Source organism: Molossus molossus, unplaced genomic scaffold (genome assembly GCF_014108415.1).
Source record: "Molossus molossus isolate mMolMol1 unplaced genomic scaffold, mMolMol1.p scaffold_m16_p_18, whole genome shotgun sequence".
In the NCBI taxonomy this organism is placed as follows: Eukaryota; Metazoa; Chordata; class Mammalia; order Chiroptera; family Molossidae; genus Molossus; species Molossus molossus.
Genome location: NW_023425353.1, coordinates 33,546,010 through 33,563,543, shown reverse-complemented (window position 1 = coordinate 33,563,543; position 17,534 = coordinate 33,546,010). Strand labels below are relative to the sequence as shown.

General features: G+C 35.3%; 1 protein-coding gene across 4 annotated transcripts in view; it reads left to right on the top strand.

Annotated features, from left to right (window-relative positions):
* The window catches only part of NCK1 (NCK adaptor protein 1), a 61,845-nt gene extending 45,627 nt beyond the window's left edge, over positions 1-16,218 (top strand). For all 4 annotated transcript variants that reach the window (XM_036266494.1, XM_036266492.1, XM_036266491.1 and 1 more), the window contains 3 exons: positions 660-903; positions 12,404-13,116; positions 15,357-16,218. In XM_036266494.1, the coding sequence (XP_036122387.1) occupies positions 678-903; positions 12,404-13,116; positions 15,357-15,551 (1,134 nt within the window). In that variant the 5' untranslated portion in view covers positions 660-677 and the 3' untranslated portion in view covers positions 15,552-16,218. The remainder of the gene's footprint in view (positions 1-659; positions 904-12,403; positions 13,117-15,356) is intronic.
* Positions 16,219-17,534: the final 1,316 nt, after the last annotated feature.

Sequence of the window (17,534 nt, the reverse complement as noted above, 5' to 3'; positions counted from 1 at the left end):
GTACGTTTATTAGCTCAAACTAAATAGTTATGATGTCAGTTCTGTTCTAGCTTTACTAATTTATTTTGTCTCCTTTATTTATTTATATGTTAATATGTTAAAAATTGTCCTCTGTGACAATAGATGTCTATTTTTGTGGATCTAGCAATCTATTTTAGAGCTATGTTAACAGGTACATATAAGTTTAGATGTTATAGATATCGAATAAAACTTTTTATCGTTGTATCGTAAACTTCTTTATCACTAGTAATGGTTTTGCCTTAAAGTCTTTTTGTACATCATTGTGTTTTGATTAGTATTTGCCTGCTGTATTCTTTTTTTCATATTTTTTACTTTTACTATTTTTAATGTTTTTGTGTTTTTTTTTTAGAGGAAGAGAGAAAGAGACAGGAACCTCCTTGTGAGAGAAACATCGATCAGCTGCCTCCTGTACTCCCCCTACTGGGTATTGAGCCCCAAACCCAGGCATATGCCTTGACTGGGAATCGAAACTGGACCTTTCAAGGGACAGTGCTCAACCCACTTAGCCACACTGCCTGGTCATATTTTTACTTTTAACCTTTCAGTGCTCTTAGGTTTTTTTTAGGTGTATCTCTTTTGAAAAGTATGTATACTACTACTATTTACACCTTACAAAAATATTTTCTATGTGATTACAGTGCTGAAGCTGCTGAAAGATGGCAGAAGAAGTGGTAGTAGTAGCCAAATTTGATTATGTGGCCCAACAAGAACAAGAGCTGGACATCAAGAAGAATGAGAGATTATGGCTTCTAGATGATTCTAAGTCTTGGTGGCGAGTTCGAAATTCCATGAATAAAACAGGTTTTGTGCCTTCTAACTATGTGGAAAGAAAAAACAGTGCTCGGAAAGCATCTATAGTAAAAAACCTAAAGGATACCTTAGGTAAGTTATTTTTGTGTTAAAACAGTAACAACACTTTCTTTTAAGTTGATGTGAGAGCTTGGTTCTTTGTATAGAATTTTGGCAGCAGTGGTCAGAATTGACTAGAAAAGGCCAAGACTGGACTTTCAGCTAGACAAGGTAAGTTTGGCTCATAGCAGGTGTTCAGGTCAGAAGACCAGTGGAAATTGTAAGGGTTAGTGGGCAGTTTCTGTAAATCTAGGTCTGGTTGGCCTGGCTGGAGTTCAAAGATCAAGCCAGACTGGTGCTAAGGAGCAGAACTCACTGATCTAGCAGGGTCTCCTTGAATTATGAATGCCTGATGGAGTTTTAGGCAAATTCTGCATCTAATTGAGACAGGGACAAAAGAGTGAGATGCAGAATTGCCTCCTTGAAATTAAGACAGTTTATTTTGCATGGCACATTGGTGTATTTTAACATCTAATGCCTTACATTTTGAACTTCACTTTTTTTTTTTTATCCTCACCCTAGGACACTTTTCCATTTTTTGTTCAGATAGAGTGGGAGGGAGAGAGAGGAAGAGAGAGAAACATTGATGTGAAAGGGACACATCAAGTGGCTGCCACCTGCACGACCCACCAGGGCTGGGGCCAAACTGCAACCGAGGTACATGCTCTTAGCAGTAACCGAACCCCGGTCTCTCTGGACTGCAGGCCGACGCTCCAACCGCTGAGCCAAAATGGCCAGGGCGGAACTTCACTTTTAAAAACAAAACGTTTTATTCTTATAGTTGATAAGAGAATTTTAAATTGTATGTAATTACTATAGATTAGCATCTATAAGGTTCATCTCTTTTCTATTTTATTTCTCTTTTCCCCCTTTCTTCCTTTAACTGTAAGGTTGGTTTGTTTTTTTACTGGCCCTCATTAGGGCCAGAGATAGTGGAACATGCTTTACACTTGCCTTGGCTGAGTTGGTAGGAAGGAAATATGCCCAGATGAGGAGTGGCCTCCTTTTTTTTTTTTAAATTAAACTCTCCTTGGCTGACAGGAAGGAATTGGGAGGAACAGAATTACATATTTTGTATTCAGGCAAGCATGCAACCATTTTATTACTTTAGGGTTTTTGTATATATGTAGAAGAGAAAGTAAAATTTCTCCTTTTGAAGATAGTTTGGGAGTAATGTGGCATGACTGACGTAAAATATTAACTGCTTTATATTAGTTTTTATTTCTTATTTAACATTATTGTAATTCTTGACTAAATTCATCAACAGTAGAAGACAAGTCTATTTTGTTTTTAACCATTGTAAAACAACATGAATTTATAGTATAATTCAAAGTAAGTTAGACCCGCCCAGTGTGGCTCAGTGGTTGAACATCGACCCTGCACCAAGAGGTCACCGATTTGATTCTTGGTCAGGGCACATGGCCAGGTTGTGGGCCAAAATCCCAGTGGGTGGCATGCAGGAGGTGGCCAGTCGATGTTCTCTCTCATTGATGTTTCTATCTCTCTCTCCCTCTCCTTTCCTCTTTCTCTAAAATCAACAAAGAAAAAAAATTTTAAAAAACAGTAAGTTACCATGTTTGTTTCTGAACTAAAAATATTTCCAGTATCTAAAGGTAATTTAATAAATGGAGTTATTAATCTGAATTTTCACCATGACATTTAACTGCTGTATGTGAGGTTACCTTTTTTTTGAGATTTTAAGGTTTTACAAATAAGGTCATTATTAATTTTTAAATGGAAAACAAATCAGAAAGAGATTTTCCTTGACTAGCGAAAAGAGACTAGAGTTAGAACCAGGAACATTTATTATTTTGTCAATACTGGACATTTATTTAAAGCATGTTAATTAGAGGTATTGGGGGATAATTAAGGGTAACATCTATGAAAAAAGTGTGATTTATAGTGATGAAGGCACAGGAAGGACTAGGACCACAACTAAATAGACATTTTTGTTCCTTTTTAAAAAGAACGCTGGTATCCTGGGACTAGAGCATATGTGACAGTAATTAACAAAAGGTAGGGAAAAACTAATACCATAGAGCAAGGAGGATAAATTTCCCAGTTTTTAGATATTACTGCCTATAAATTTTAAAGCCCAATTAGTTATATTTTTTTATTATTTGTTTTAAGTTAGTGATCTGTAGTTAGCTTTGTATAGTGATGTAAATCCAGCTTTTACATCAGCCAGCCTTCTCTCCTTTCTCAGAATTTTTGAACCCCTTTTTGGTAACTTAAGTGTTCCATATATTAATGGATTTGTTTCACAATGATTGTCCTTATGAGGAGACATTGTTTGAAAGTTAAAGAAAAGAAGAAAACAAAGGAAAAAAATGAATATGTGAATATCTTTTCAACTGTTGATGAAAATACACATGATTTAAAGCTTCTTCCAAAATAAGTCTGAATAATAAGGTCACATTTGTGGCCATCATGATAAACTTGTTTTACAGGTTCAGTTATAGTTTGGGGATGGGGGGTGGGATAAGTTTGGAAAGAGAAGAGCCTCAGAAAAACTTTCTTATTGTCTGGGTGTGAGCCTCAGAAAAACTTTCTATTGCCTGGGTGTGAGCCAAGTCACATGGATTGGGTGTGGGGAGTTTCAGTGTTGCAGAACAGACCAGGAAGCTCACTGAGAATTGTTCTGAACTATAACTGACAAAAGAAAACACGGAATTTTATTGAAAATGGATTTGTTAAACGTCTTTAAAGATTTTTTCAGTAAGTTAATCTGTTTATTAAATTTATAGTTTTCTTGTAGATTTTAAATTAGATTTTCCACTTTGGTAATTTAAAGGAAAATTGTATGGAGAGAACCTACTGAGGTTTATATAGGCTGGTGCTTTATGTTGTTTATGAGACAAACTAAATGATTGGTGATACATCAAATAATACTAGTTTTGACTTGATAAGTAACATAGTTTTAAAATGTTTTAGTATCACTGTTTAACACATAGGAAAAGGATATAAATAAGTGATTTGAGTTTGATGCATTTCTAATTAAGGAACTTAGCATAGACATTTGAAGTGAATTAAATAAATTGTAAACATATTAAAAACATGAGGAAAAAGGAATAGGTGAGCAAGTTCCTTTATTGTCAACATGATTTTAACATGATCCTCAACATTTGAATTAACATGGTATTGTTTTAGTACTTTTTACTTAGATTTAAGGAACAATGTAGAAGATAACATTTAATAAAAGTAGCAGTAAAAGGAATGTTTTGATTTAATCAGTGTAAGATTGTTAGAAATTGCTGTTTTGTTAAATGTGAAATTTGATAGTTTGAAATGAGTTCTGAGAGCAACTGTGTACAAAGAAAATATAAACAGTGAAAGAAAATGGTAAATTCTTTGGCTTGTTTTGAGTTTGGGTCATAAAGTAATACTAATACAAGAGCCAATCTTACTATCTGCTGATGGACTTTTTATAATCTTACGATAGTGAAGTTGATTTGGTCTCTGAACATTTGCTTGATGTTTCTAGAAAAATGAACAGAGGAATTGTTGTAGAAGCCTCTTATGTATAGGGAGCCTAAGAAAACAGAGTTACCTGTTGAAATTTCTGGGAAATGGGCAAAATGGAAAAGGAACAAGTGCTTTGTTGAGAAAGAATATTGTAATTGTAATATTAAAACTGCTTTGCTTATTTAATTAACATTAGTGGCCAACATTGTTTACTTTTTGGGGAGTTATAAACATTTTTAGGTCAAAAAGAATATTTTTAGGTCTTTTTTTTAGTGTTCATTAACTTATTTGTTGATTAGCATATTTTTGTTGAGAGCCTACTACAAGTCAGGCAAAAATCAGAATGAAAAACTAATACAGAATTTACATTCTGGTGGGGAAGTAGAATGGTGGTGGTTATTTATTAATAATACAGTGAATTTCATTTCTAAGTATGATTATAATTGATGTTGACTATAAATCAACCAGAAACAGTATAAAAAGAATATATTGTATCATTTATACAGTGATTCAGTGTATACTATCAATGCAGTGATAAAATTGTCATTCTCTCTCTTGAGTCTTAGAAAGTTGATAGTTAATCCTAAATATGTTTATAGGCTCAGGGGTCAGGATTCGAGATTTGTAATCAAAATCTTCCTTTCCTCACTACCTGCAACAAGCCAAATTTTATATTTATTTTGCTTTCCAGCTTCTCAGAGTAGAGACAGGCTATTCACCTACCTATTCCCTGAGTGGACTTAAAAAGTTGAGGAAATAGCTCTGGCTGGTTTAGCTCAGCCGTTAGAGCGTCAGCCCGTGGACCAGAGAGTCCTGAGTTCGGTTCCTACTAAGGGCATGTACTTTGGTTGCAGTTTGTCTCCAGCCCCAGTTGGGGTTGTGCAGGTGGCAGCCACTCGATGTCTCTCTCTCAACGTCGATGTTTCTCTCTCTCTTCCTCTCTTTCTCCCTTCCGCTCTATCTGAAGGTAAATGCAAAACTGTCCTCGGGTGAGGATAAAAAAAAAGTTGAGGAAATAGTATGCGTGCTCCTTGAGTGGTAGTGAGAATACCCTTGAAAACAAAAAGTGCACAATATTTTAGATAAAGCAGAATAATAAAAAACAATTTATCTTATTCATGTAGATAAAAATGAACAGAAAATACAAAAAAAAATAAATAAAAACCTGTAATGGGAAGAACACTATATACTTGTATTTAGAATCCTTAGTTCTGCTTTCAGAAATCCCAATTACTAGTCAAGTGGCCAAGGGTATATCACTAAACTTTTCCTGATTTCCTTGTTTGTAAATGAAAGAATTGGGCAAGACTGTGACCCTGGAAAGTCCCTTTGAACTCCTACGGTCTTGGTAAACAGCTGACCAGGCTTACATGTGCCATAGAAATTAGGGGGAAATCCATGAGGGAGAAACTGGTTTTGAGGTATGAACATAACAATATAGTTCCCTAGAGAAAGAAGAATACTTTTTTTAGCCTCATTCTATTGAACATCTATTTAGTCAGTGATTTAGATGGAGGGAAAATAACATGTTTATTGTAAAGACCTAATGCTGGAGGAATAACAGATACATTGGGTTCAGAAATATATTCAAAAGCCAAAAACTGCAATAGAAATAACCAAGATGAGTAGGAATAGACATTAATGTAAAATTGTATGTTCAGTTTTTAAAAGGAATTGAAAAAGTTGCTGAGAATCTTACCTGGCAGCAGTTTACATGAGTAAAAGACTTAGTAAGAGCTTCTGTGATAGTGTAGGTGGTAAAAGATCTCAACAGTTCTTAATGGTGGTGATTCAAATCTATGAGGTGCTCAAGGGAAGGGATGTAATAGCTTCTTTATGTGTATGCTGTCCAAATAAGACATGACATAATTTATCTACTTTGGATAGACATACTTTAACCAGTGGTATTGAGAAAATCAAATGCTTCCAAATCCTGGCATTTAGTATATCAAGGATTTGAAAACCAGGTTATATAAGGAATAGTTATGGGTACAAAGATTTCCCTTAGGAAGAGGACAACTATCATGTGAAGATGGAATATTCACAGTATTTAACCAGATTCTTAAAACCTTTTGAGGGGTTAACAATATATTGTTTTGGTCGAGAAACTGCTTTTAGGAAGAGAGAAGTTATATCAGTGATTAGGAGTGAGGGAAAAATTGGAAGGTATACTAACATTTTTGGTTTAATAAAAATGAGTGCCTTGGAGTTGTGCACATCATCAGTGTTTAGGCCTGAGCATTTCCCTTCCAATCCTGGACAGGTCCAACTATATAATGCTATGATAAAGATTTAAGTATTTTGAAAAAGGTAAATGCCAATGCTAGAAAGTAGAAAAGTAATAACTACCATTGCTTGCTATGTGCTATGCACTGTGTTGAGTGCTTTACATATAGACTTTAAAAAATTCTTTACAAAAATTTTTATAAGGTAGGTACAATATACACCATCATTTCACAAGCAAGGAAACTGGAACTTAAAGAAGATTAAATAGCCTTGGCTGGTTTGGCTCAGCGGTTAGAACATCAGCCTACAGTCCAGAAAGACCCGGGTTCGGTTCCTGCTAAGGGCATGTACCTCGGTTGCAGTTTGTCCCCGGCCATGGTTGGATCGTGTGGGCGGCAGCCACTCGATGTGTCCCTTTCACGTCGATGTTTCTCTCCCTCCCTCTCTCCCACTCTATCTGAACGAAAAATGGGAAAATGTCCTTGGGTGAGGATTGAAAAAAAAAAAAGACTAGTAAATAACTCGACCAAGATCAAATTAACCAGTAAATAACAAGATGCAAATTTTAACTTAGGATCTCTTTTGCACCCATATTGAGTAAAGAGTAGAGAAAGGTTAGAGTCAGATAAGCAATGGATTAGAAAGATTTAATGCAAAAGGGTCTAATTGAGATAAGGATTTGAACTAACTGTGGAGGTGGAAAGAATTTAGGGAAAAAATACCTGCTTGTGATCTAATTATGGCTGATTACAGCATAATTTAGAAATTAAGAGGTTTAATACTTCGTATAATTTTTTGAAGTACTTTCACATCTATTCTCATTGCTGGAAGATTGGGAAGACTGTTTATAGCAATAGAAACAAAGGGCAGGCAGTAAATAGGCTTTTACCAAGGAATTGTAAAAACAGTGTAAAAAAAGCAAGTTATTGATTTTCTGTGCATTTGTCTGTCATTCACATGATAAACGGCAATGGAACACTTAATGTGGATCAGGCACTGGGAATAGATAGGTGATTAAAAGCATGGTGTTTTGATCTCAAGAAAGAAAATAAATGTTGAGCATTATAGTAAAAATATTTACAAGGAATAGTAGTGGTGTAGAGAGGCAATACATTAATTCTGTTTTGGGGAGAAATAGGGAAATCTTTAGTGAGAAAATACCATGACTGAGTCTTGAAGAATGAGGGTAGTGAGTGTTTTAGAGCAGAAAAACTTAATGTGCAAAGGCTCATATCCTTGAAACAGAATGGGTGTTTTGGTAACTGAGGAACTTGTATGGCTATAACATTAGTTTGTATGAGGTTAAAGATATGCTCTCGAGAGATCACAGAAGGCTTTGTGTTGCATGGAAAATGAATATTCTAAACTTATGGTCTTTCCTTGAAATATTTCTGGCCTCTAAGATTAAAATAGGTTGTTTTTTGTTTGTTTGTTTGTTTGTTTGTTTTTTAAAATCCTCACCCAAGGATATCTTTTCTTCATCCTCAGACAGGGGGCGGGGGGAGAGAGAGAGAGAGAGAGAAAGAGAAAGGAACACCAGCGCGAGAGAGACACATTGATTTGTTGCCTCCCACATGACCCCGACCAGGGCCAGAACCGGGGACCGAACCGCAACCGAGGTACATGCCCCTGACCAGAATTGAACTTGCAACTCTGGTCTGTGGGTCGACACTCTAACCACTGAGCAAAACGGGCCAGGGCTAAAATATATTGTTCTTTTGGTGTTTTCCCACTTGGGACTTTCATTGTTAGGTCTGCCCAAAAATTCTTTTTTCTTTGTTTTTGACAGTGTATAATTAGTTTTCGAGATTATCTTATTCAGAATTTTTTTAATGGTCACACAATGCAAAATACAGATCATAGATCATAGAATTGTGTGCTTGAACCTATATAATCTTATTAACCAATGTCACCCCAATAAATTTAATTTTTAAAAATCATTTTTGTAAATTGCCTTTATTTTCAGGTTTAAAATTTTATATTTTCTTTTTATCAGTATTCAGTTTTACTCAATTTAACAAAAATTTATTGAGCATATGCTATGTACACAGTTCTAAAGTATAGGGAAAGAAAATAGTGAGAGAGAATGCTCTTCTCTGGAAGCTTATACCCTAGTAGAAGAGCTTAAAAGACAGACACAGGAATCATTATCATACAAGAACTTCATAAGTATAAGTTACTACAGTGTTTAAAAAAACCGAGTGTACATATTACTGAGGGTGAGGGTGGGAAATGAAGGGTGTTGAGAAACATGGAGTGGGAAGATGAATAAAATAATAAACTTGTTATTTGAAATGGTACTTGAATAAATTTTTGAGAGGTAGAAGTTTTAATAAAGTTTGGAGGTGAAACAAGCAAACAGGGTCATGGAAATGTTTATTCAGGGGACTGATCTAAGGGGCTCATTTTATTAAAATTTAGGGTAGTTTCAGTGCAGGTATTATAGAAAGATGCTTTTATATGGTAGTTCCTGTGTGTACTATGATATTACATTATTTTATTCAGTTTTCACAACACTGTCATAGTAAGTGATGTTCAGAAAATTAGCTTGCTCAAGATTCCAGTTAGTACGTGGTATAGTTGGAATTTGAACCCAAAGGCTGATTCAAGGTCTGTGCTGTTTTCTGTAGTTCTACTATAAGCCTGGAAAGGAAGGCTGAGGACAATCTAGAGAGGGCTGTACATTCTAAGCAGAATATTTCTCTGAAATAAGAGCCAGTATTGACTCTTAAGCCGTAGCATCATGTGATCGCAGCTGTATTTATAAGAAAGAGACTGGATGGGTTGAAGTGGAACAGATTGGTTTAGTAAGGACACTAGTTTAGAGGGTAGTTCACAGCATAATAGGCCTGAACTAGATAGTGCATGAATAGTGAGAATGGAAGGTGTTGACAGAAAAGACCTGATGACTCTTAAGGATTTGATGTGGGAATCTTTTTTTTCCTCTTTTTTTTTTAATCCTCACCTGAGGACTTTTTTCCATTTTTTGTTCAGATAGAGTGGGAGGAGGGGAGAGAGAGAGAGAGAGAGAGAGAGAGAGAGAGAGAGAGAGAAACATCAACATGAAAGGGACACATTGAGTGGCCGCCACCCGCACAACCCAAGCAGGGCCGGGGATAAACTGCAACCAAGGTACATACATGCCCTTAGTGGGAACCGAACCCGAGTCTCTCTGGACCGCAGGCTGACGCTCTGACCGCTGAACCAAACCGGCCAGGGCTCAATTGTAATTTAAAAAAAGGAAAAAAAAAGCCCTGGCTGGTTTGGCTCAGCGGTTAGAACGTTGACCTGCAGTCCAGAGAGTCCCGGGTTCGGTTCCCGCTAAGGGCACGTACCTTGGTTGCAGTTTGTCCCCAGCCCTGGTTGGGTTGTGTGGGTGGCAGCCATTCGATGTGTCCCTTTCACGTCGATGTTTCCCTCTCTCTCTCTCTCTCTTCCTCTCTCCCTCCTACTCTATCTGAACAGAAAATGGTAAAATGTCCTCAGGTGAGGATAAAAAAATTACAATTGATGTACAGTATTATATTAGTTTCACGTGTACAACCCTGTGGTTAGACATTTATATAACTTGTGAAGTGTTCACTCCCATAAATCTAGTACCCATCTGACACCATATATAACAAATTATATATGCTTGCGTGCGTGCATGTGTGTGTATTGTTATTGTTGTTAATCCTCACCCGAGCATATTTTTCCATTGATTTTTTTTTTTTTTTTAGATAGAGTGGGGGAGGGGGCGCGGGGGGAGAGAGAGAGACATTGATTGGTTGCCTCCCACATGACCCTGACCAGGGCCAGGGATCGAACCTGAAACCTAGATATGTTCCCTCAACTAGTAATTGAACCCGCAACCTTTCCGTCTGTGGGTTGACGCTCTTTAACTGCTGGGCCAGAATAGCCAGGGCTGGATTATGTTTTTTAATCCATTCTGCCATTCTCTGCCTTTTAATCCAACATTTTAATGCATTTATATTTAAAGTAATTACTGTTAAGGAAGGCTGCCTGCTATTTTGGTAATTGTTTTCTGTGTGTTTTATACCCTTTTTCCTCTTAATTCCTCTATTACTACCTTTATTAATTTAGATTTTTTTTGATATACCATTTGTTCCCCTTCTCATTTCTTTTTCTGTATATTTTTTTAGTTTTCTTATTGATTACCTGGGGATTACAATTAACATCTTAACTTTTAACAATCAAATTTTAATTAATACAGACTTTGCTTTAATAATATATAAAACTCTGTTTCTTCACAGTTCCATCTTTATAAACTGTTAGCTAGATTTGAAATTAGTATTTTATACATTTGCATATTAAATCATATGGGAAAAAGAGTGCTTACAAGCCAAAAATGTAATACCGGTCGCTTTTATATTTACAAATATAGCTACCTTTACCATTGTTCTTTATTTCCTCATGTTCTTCAAATTATTGTTTAGTGTTCTTTCATTTCAGTGTGGACTGCTTCCTTTAGCATTTCTTATAGCACAGGTCTAGTGTAACAAATTCTTTCAGTTTTTGTTTATCTGAGAGTGTCTTAATTTCTCCTTTAGTTTTGAAGGACAGTTTTGGTGGATATAGAATTTTTTTTTCTTTCACATTCTACTTCTCTTTTGGAATAGAAGTGATCTGAGTGTGGTATTAGACAATAGAAGATACTTCGTAGAAAGGAACAGGGATGGCCAAGAGTCATAAAAGAGGCAGTAAAATGGTTTCAAGAATCCAGAAGTATCAGTAGTAAGAAATTTGAGTGAAGAAAAGGAGTGAGAGTGATAAGAAAGTTTGAGAGTAAGAAGGTATTTGAGAAATTTTACCTAGGAATGCCGTAGTTTTCTTGCTAAAAATAGAACACAAAATCGTGATAAGAAATGAGCAGTGGTGAAAATACATTTGTGGTGATGGTACCATTTGGTGATTTTCTCGTATCTTTCAACAAGTATATATTAAACATCTGTTGTGAGATCCTTGGGATTATATCCATGAACAAAGTCAGTAAAAATCCCTGCATGTGAATGGAGTGAGGGGAGGCAAACAAATAATAATTATTCTAAAATAAACATGAAATAAATAGAGCAACCTGGGTTTTGGGACTAAGAAAGCAAATGGGAATATTACACAGACATAACTACAATTTTATATGGCATACATTGTGTTGTAAATTATTGTTTATTTCTATACAGCTAATTAGAAAATCTAGATTTAAAAAGTAAGACAAGCCCTGGCTAGTTTGGCTCAGCGGTTAGAGCGTCAGCCCGCGAACCAGAGAGTCCTGGGTTCAGTTTCCGCTAAGGGCATGTATCTCAGCTGCAGTTTGTCCCCGGCCCTGGTTGGGGTCATGTGGGTGGCAGCCAGTCGATGTGTCTCTCTCTCTCTTCCCCCCCCTCTCTCTCCCGCTCTATCTAAAGATAAACGCAAAAAAAGCAAGACAAGAAGAATATGGGTTTGGTGGACCCTTTATTTATGTACTTAGATTATAGAGATGAGAGAAATAATTTGTATTTACATTTAAGAGAAAATTTGTTAATTTAGGACAACTTTAATTATGCAGTTATTTCAGGGTCTTTGACAAGAAAAAAAATGAGAAGGTAAATTGTCATAATTGCAGTTAACTGTTTATGAAAAGAGACTTGGTAAAGGAGGGGTGGTCAAAAGGTACAAATTTCTAGTTATAAAATAAGTCATGGGGATGGTAGGGAGGGGAGAAAGAAAAAAGAGAAAAATTTATTTAAAGTTAAAGGCTTAAAAGAACTAGGGTCAAAGTTTCTCTTTTAAAATGAATACATTGGTTTTTTTAGGTTATCATTGTTTTGTATTCTCATTACCTTTTTTTAAAAAATCTAAACAGGCATTGGAAAAGTGAAAAGAAAACCCAGTATGCCAGATTCTGCATCTCCTGCTGATGACAGCTTTGTTGACCCAGGGGAACGTCTCTATGACCTCAACATGCCTGCATATGTGAAATTTAACTACATGGCAGAGAGAGAGGATGAATTATCATTGATAAAAGGGACGAAGGTGATCGTCATGGAGAAATGCAGTGATGGGTGGTGGCGGGGTAGCTACAATGGACAAGTTGGATGGTTTCCATCAAACTATGTAACTGAGGAAGGTGACAGTCCTTTGGGTGACCATGTGGGTTCTCTGTCAGAGAAATTAGCAGCAGTCGTCAATAACCTGAATACTGGGCAAGTGTTGCATGTAGTACAGGCCCTTTACCCATTCAGCTCATCCAATGAAGAAGAACTTAATTTTGAGAAAGGAGATATAATGGATGTTCTTGAAAAACCTGAAAATGACCCTGAGTGGTGGAAATGCAGGAAGATCAATGGAATGGTTGGTCTGGTGCCAAAAAACTATGTTACCATTATGCAGAATAATCCGTTAACCTCAGGTTTGGAACCATCACCTCCACAGTGTGATTACATTAGGCCTTCACTCACTGGAAAGTTTGCTGGCAATCCTTGGTATTATGGGAAAGTCACCAGGCATCAAGCAGAAATGGCATTAAATGAACGAGGGCATGAAGGTGATTTCCTCATTCGTGATAGTGAGTCTTCGGTAAGTTGGTTTTCAAAGGTAAATGGAAATAGAGCTTTGAGTATTAAAAAATAAATAGAAAATTGGCCCTGGGTGGTTTGGCTTAGCGGTTAAAGGGTCAGCACATGGACCAAAGGGTTGAGGGTTTGATTCCCAGTCAAGGGCATGTACCAGGGTTGCAGGTTCAGTCCCTGGCCCCAGTCAGGGTTGCATCGATGTTTCTCTCTCTCTCTCCCTTCCATTCTGTCTTTAAAAATCTATGGAAAAATATCTGTGGGTGAGGATTAATCAAAAAAGAAAATTGGAGAGGTTAAGTGGCTTCCCCATAAATGTTCTGAAGCCCATGTTCAGCGTTCTTTCCAACTTTATTTCTTCTGAATAAAATATAGCCCTTAAGCAATGATACTATGCTGGATTAGTTGGCCTAGTCTAGTTTGTTGATTTTGCATTCCTGAAATATATTCTGTTGCATCAAACTGAAAAACAAAATTTAACATTGGTTTCTATAGAACAATACAGTAGACTAAACTGAAAAAAACATTCCTTAAATTGCATATTGGATGCACTGTCATCCATATAATAAAGGATATTCCTAAATTTGAAAAATTGATATTTAATTTTCTTCATAAATATTTTGTTTGGAAGTTGGAATATGCTTTATTATGTACTTCAAAACTTTTTAACACTCATGGTTGTGATAAAAGTTAAATTTTATTCTAATACTAGTAAAACTATAAAACCATAAAAATGTAGTAAGAAAATAGTTACGTGAACTGTTTTGGGTACTGTCTAGGATATTAGAATTTGATATTTATTTCCCTTAAAAATGGACTTTATTTTTTCTTGATAAAGGATCCTATATATTTTCACTTTTCAAATCATGAGTAGTATTGGCTTTGTTTGTGTTTATGTACAAAAGTGAATGTGTGATGGTACAAAAGGTTGGAAGAAAGAAAATCTAAAGTGAAAGTGTGTTTGTGTGCACACGTGCACATGAAGGAGGGAGGAAAGGAGAGTGGAGAGAGAGAGATTACTTGAACTGCTAAAGTGAGGTTCAGGAAATGGGGCCTGTACATGCATAATTCCTCAGGAAAAGCAGGTAATTGACAATAGGGAAGAGTAGTTGGATTTGTCTTCTGTTAGATGCCTGACCTGGCTTTCCTGGTCAAGCAGTGGGCAGAGGGGTTAGGAAGGTAGTGACCTAGGATTAGGTGGTAAAGTAACCATAAGTATAGGATGTTTCCAAGGAACTCACTGTTTGAAACTTTGGCAGTAACTGTATAAAAAAGAGCCTTCTGGGGTTGATATAGACTATTCAAAAGAGTGTTGGATTAAAAAAAAAAAAAAAAAAGTCTAATTAAGGAAGCTAAGGAAGTAGCTTAATTGCAGAATATTGTGTATTTTCTTAATGGCCAATTAACTGAGCATAGATATTAGCCAAAATATACTATTGTTTTTAGCCATAGAGGTCTTAGACATATTTTGTTTGACTTGCACAATGTTGTGTGTTTTTTTTTTAAACATTTGAATATGTTGTCAGTATTTAAATATTGGGAGATTTATCATAAAAATTAAAATAGTAGACTTTCCTTTTAAAATCGGAAAGCTTGTCAACATTGAGCCCATATTCCTACAAGGCAACAATCACAGCTAAGTGGCCACCTCCTTTGGACTGGGGCCTGTACTAACCCTTCAAGGGGGATCAGATGGTTGATGATAGGGAAGAGTAGCACTGTAGTTCTGTATATCCACCCTATCACTTATTTACCTTTTTTTTTTTTTTCCCCTTGTAGGCATTTGAGTTTATGACCTCTTATAAGTTTACATTATTTCTTCATTTTTGAGAATTCAGAATATATCAGCTACTCTTAATTACTAGTTGAAAAGGGGTAGATGTCTTTTATTTTCTCATGTGTTTCTCTAGCAGTCTGACTAGAGAGACGATAGCTCTAGTTTTGCTTCACGTGTTAAACTAAAGGATTTGCTGTGGTGTTAGGTAGAACATGTTGAGACTTTGGAGCCTGACTGGTTGGATTTGAATCCTGACTCTGTTGTTAACTAGATGAATGATCTTGGCCAATTTAGCCTCCCTCAACCTCGATTATTCTCATCTTTAAAATGGGTTTGTTTTGAGGCATACATAATTTAGTGTAGTGCCTAGTACTTAGGAAGTGTTCATATTTTAGCTTTTATTAATTTAATATAAAAATGCTAAAAGATATCTTCCAAAATGTTTACCTTACATGTTTTTTCTCTTTTAGCCAAATGATTTCTCAGTATCACTAAAAGCACAAGGGAAAAACAAGCATTTTAAAGTCCAACTGAAAGAGACTGTCTACTGCATTGGGCAGCGTAAATTCAGCACCATGGAAGAACTTGTAGAACATTACAAAAAGGCACCAATTTTTACAAGTGAACAAGGAGAAAAATTATATCTTATCAAACATTTATCATGATACTGCTGACCAGAAGTGACTGCTGCACAGCTCTAATTCGTCATGTAATTGAAGACTGAGAAAATGTCAGTCCAGTCATGTATGATTGGATATTGTTTCTAAACTCTGTATGAGAATTGACTATAATACATAAGTATTTTTATTATAACTCAGCCCATACATATATATTACGTATGCAAAGCATCTGCATAAGCAATTCCTTTTCCTTGGTCTTCTGTTTTTATTATTTCCTTTGCTGTTTTTCTCTTTGCTTCTAATATTAAGGTTTTATATTTTGAAAACAATGATGGAGATCAAAAGTCTTTGTATGGAAGAATTTCTTTATTGCCTTTTCTTTATTTCCTTGTAAGGGCACCATATTAGTCACTTTCTCAATGGTTTCTCTTCATATAAAATTTTATCAGTATATGACATATGCTAAAATAAATTTCTCGGAGAGTGTTAATCATTTCTGTGACTAAATAGCAATAATAAATGGAAAATTAGAAATTATTTTCAGGTATTGTATTTGTCACAAGCCATTGTAAATATCAATCAAGTATGTTGTGTCTGCCATTATTTTTAAAAATTGTCTTCACTGTAAATTAAAACAAATGGGACATAGGTTAGAAAACATATCTTGTACAATTTTAATTTACAAGTGTTGGAAACAAAAATCTCTAAATTTCTAAGAATTTATTTGGGTGCTTCTTTCTCATCTGATTATTCAAGAGAACAAAGCAGTTTTTCAAACTGTAAATGGAGGCTCTAGTGTTATTTTTCCTCTGGTGTTATTTTACCAAAGCATCTTGTGTTAGGATATATCTGTGCCAATGTAAAAAAAGCTATGGCCAAATTTTGGGGAAGTAAGAGTCAATGAGAGACTTGGTCTCCTTTCCCCCATTCCTAAACATCATAATTATCAGGTATAGTATTTCTATTACCATTTCCTCCTTTCAGCTTTGAGTTTTGTTGACTGGGATATTAAAATGGACGTATATCTGAGGAAAAGATGGGATGTGCTCATGGTTAGAGAAAAGTATTTTTTAAATCTTATTTTGGCAGGTGCTTCTATTATGTTTTTGTTTAACAAACAGAAGTTTGAGTGTATGGATGAGAGGCTACTGTATAGAGTATTGAATCTACTTCTGTAGGCACAGAAGAAAACCTGTTGTATTTTATGGTCACAGTTTTTTCTCCGTCATTCTGTAGATTTAAATTTAAGCAAAGCAACCTTCAGTATTTTAATTGAAAGTTCTTACTAAAATTACAAAACTTGTGAACAGTTACAAGTCATACATTTTGAAGAATTTCCTAATGCAGCCTAAACAAATGAATGTTTCCCGTCTTAATAATAAGCAGAGCTTTAATACATCAGAATTACTGATGCTAAAATTGAAGTAATCTAATGAAGTTTTTGTGTTTTTAATTGGGTTTATTTAAAAAAAATTTTTTTTTAATTTTTTTAATCTTAAAATCATTTAAAAAGACCTACATTGCCACTGGGTGGCAGGCCTGGCTTCTCCCACTAAGCAATTGGAGTCAGCAAATAGAATTAAGACATTGATGTACAATTTTTTATCTTCATTACATCTGCTTCTAAAGCCTTTTAGTTAATTCATTATCTTTCTCAGTCCCCCCTCATAAAAATTTTTAAAATTACAGTTTACATTCGATATTATTTTGTATTAGTTTCAGGTGTACAGCATAATGGTTAGACATCAGTCCCCCTTTGTTTAAGGTGATTATTAGTAGATAAGTTTAATGGAAATAAAAGTTATGTATGCTTACCCTTTTTGCTGTAAAATCACTTGAATATAAATTGAAGAACTTCCAACAATTATAAAGAGGTTTTGAAATGATAGTAAATATCTTTATTTAATTTTAAACATTTAATGATGCTTTCTTTTCTCCACTTTGTTTTTTATGTAATCTTATTAAAATGATTTTTTTAAAAAAAGGAGCAATTAATACTTGGCATCACAGACATGAGCTATTTATAGC